Below are 2038 nucleotides of genomic sequence, written 5' to 3' on the forward strand. Positions count from 1 at the left end.
GGGGCCCCCAGAACACGGCCAGCGCCTGGAACACCTGGCCAAGGAGCTTTTCCCGGGCAGTTCGCGGGGCTGCGAGGCCTTCCTGCGGCACAAGGTGGCTCTCATCTCGCCCACTGTCCTCAAGGAGAACGGGATCCCCTTCAGTCGGATGACTCAGGAGGCTGGCGAGTTCATGGTGACGTTTCCCTACGGCTACCACGCTGGCTTCAACCACGGCTTCAACTGCGCGGAGGCCATCAATTTCGCCACCCCGCGGTGGATCGACTATGGCAAAGTGGCCTCTCAGTGCAGCTGCGGGGAGGCCAGGGTCAGCTTCTCCATGGACGCCTTCGTGCGCATCCTGCAGCCCGAGCGCTACGAGCTGTGGAAACGCTGGCAGGACCGGGCCGTCGTGGACCACGTGGAGCCCACGGCGCTGGGCAGCCGGGAGCTGAGCGCCTGGAGGGAAGGACGTGCGCCCGGGAGAGCCGCGCTGGGCCTGAGGCACCTCCCGCCTCGCCGGGCCCCGCGCACCGCTCGGCCGGTGGCCGCTGGCAGTGGACCCCGCGGCTGCACCCGGGTGCGCCAGGAGTCCCCGCGTCCCCAGTCGGCCCGGGTTTCTGCCTCTGCCTCCCAGTCCAGGGCTGCTGAGGCCCACAGCTCTCTGTTGCCCGACCCATCCCGGCCGCCAACCTCGGGGCGGTCTGCAGCAGATCTCCAGGCAACTGGCAGACGTGGTCGTGGTCGTGGTCGTCGTCCTCGGGAAAGAGGCAGTCAAGAGTCTGTTGTCCAGGCCCGGGCTAAGAGGCGCCTCTCAGGGGGTACAGCGCGCACAGCTCCGGACCGCAAGATCCAGCCTCTGCCTGCTGCTAAACGCTGGAAGGACAGCCCTGCACCGCTGAACCCTGGACCCCTGCATCCTGCAAAGGCTTCTGGGTGTTGTTGTGCCCCTGATCTTCAATTCCTGGGGCCCCCATTAGATCCCGATGAACCGATGCACCCTGGCCAGTGCCTGCTATCTCTGGACAGTATTACAGCCAATTTCCTTGACGATGTCCCACTAACTCCTCCCATTGTCACTGGGACTCTGACATGGTTCTCCAGGGACGCTGTTGGAGACTGCAAGGCCCCTGTGAACCTCGCTGAGCTCGTAAGGATGGATCACCCTTATGCCTCTATGGTCCTGGCGCCCAGTGCAGTTGCCAAAATCTCTTAGGTCCCTGACTGTGATCGTCTAGGGCTAAAGCCAGAGGCAGCTGCATCTCTTGGGTCCTGGAACAAGTTCACAACCAGTGGATGGTCTTCAGCCTTTGAGCCCATGGCTATTGAAGATTTTGCCAAATATGACTATATCTGACCCTCAACACTGGGAACCCCAGAAGCTCCCAGCCAAGCAACAGTCTGTGCTGGGCCGGTCCCCAGTCAAGGTGCTGTATCTCCCAGAAATGACACATTTCCTAAGCCGCCAGATATTTCTACTATTAAGACAAACAGAGCTCCTAGTTGCCACTGAAGTGGACCTCCCCACCCAGACAGCTGCGATAGAATGCTACACTACCTCTCAGAGATTCTCAGCTGGCTCCTGAATATTGATAGGCCTTTGGCCTCTGTCTTGCCCTAGAAGCCGTGGACACTGCTTGCTTTGATGGCACCTTCAGGATACCTCCCCTTCAGTGGGATGCCTTGATAAGGAGAAAATTCTGAGATGCCCTAAATTAAAGTACAGAAGCAGTAGAGTGAGAGAGACAAAACTGTTAGTCTGTTAATGGCTGCTTGCCAGCTAAAAAAGACTTCTCACATTCCTGTGGATATCTGTTGGAACTTCAGGTTAATTTCAATGTGCCTATTTCTGTAGATTATTTTAGGTAGGTATCATCTAACTCCAGGAACCTCTGCTTGTTGTTTACATGTGGGCTTTCCGCACTGCTACCCACTGCCAATTTACGGGAGCAGACTCTGCACCTATCCTAGAGCTGACCCAGCTTCATCTTCTCCCACCCCTTTGCCTATAGTTAATGTAAATTTCTTTCAGACTACCTCCTACTTGTGTATAAAAATG

General features: G+C 57.5%; 1 protein-coding gene across 1 annotated transcript in view; it reads left to right on the top strand.

Moving 5' to 3' along the window:
- The window catches only part of LOC102892415 (lysine-specific demethylase 4D), a 14188-nt gene extending 12993 nt beyond the window's left edge, over positions 1-1195 (top strand). The window contains exon 6 of the mRNA XM_015585965.1: positions 12-1195. Coding sequence (XP_015441451.1) covers positions 12-1195 — 1184 coding nt within the window. The remainder of the gene's footprint in view (positions 1-11) is intronic.
- Positions 1196-2038: the final 843 nt, after the last annotated feature.

Source organism: Pteropus alecto, unplaced genomic scaffold (genome assembly GCF_000325575.1).
Source record: "Pteropus alecto unplaced genomic scaffold, ASM32557v1 scaffold12, whole genome shotgun sequence".
NCBI lineage: Eukaryota > Metazoa > Chordata > Mammalia > Chiroptera > Pteropodidae > Pteropus > Pteropus alecto.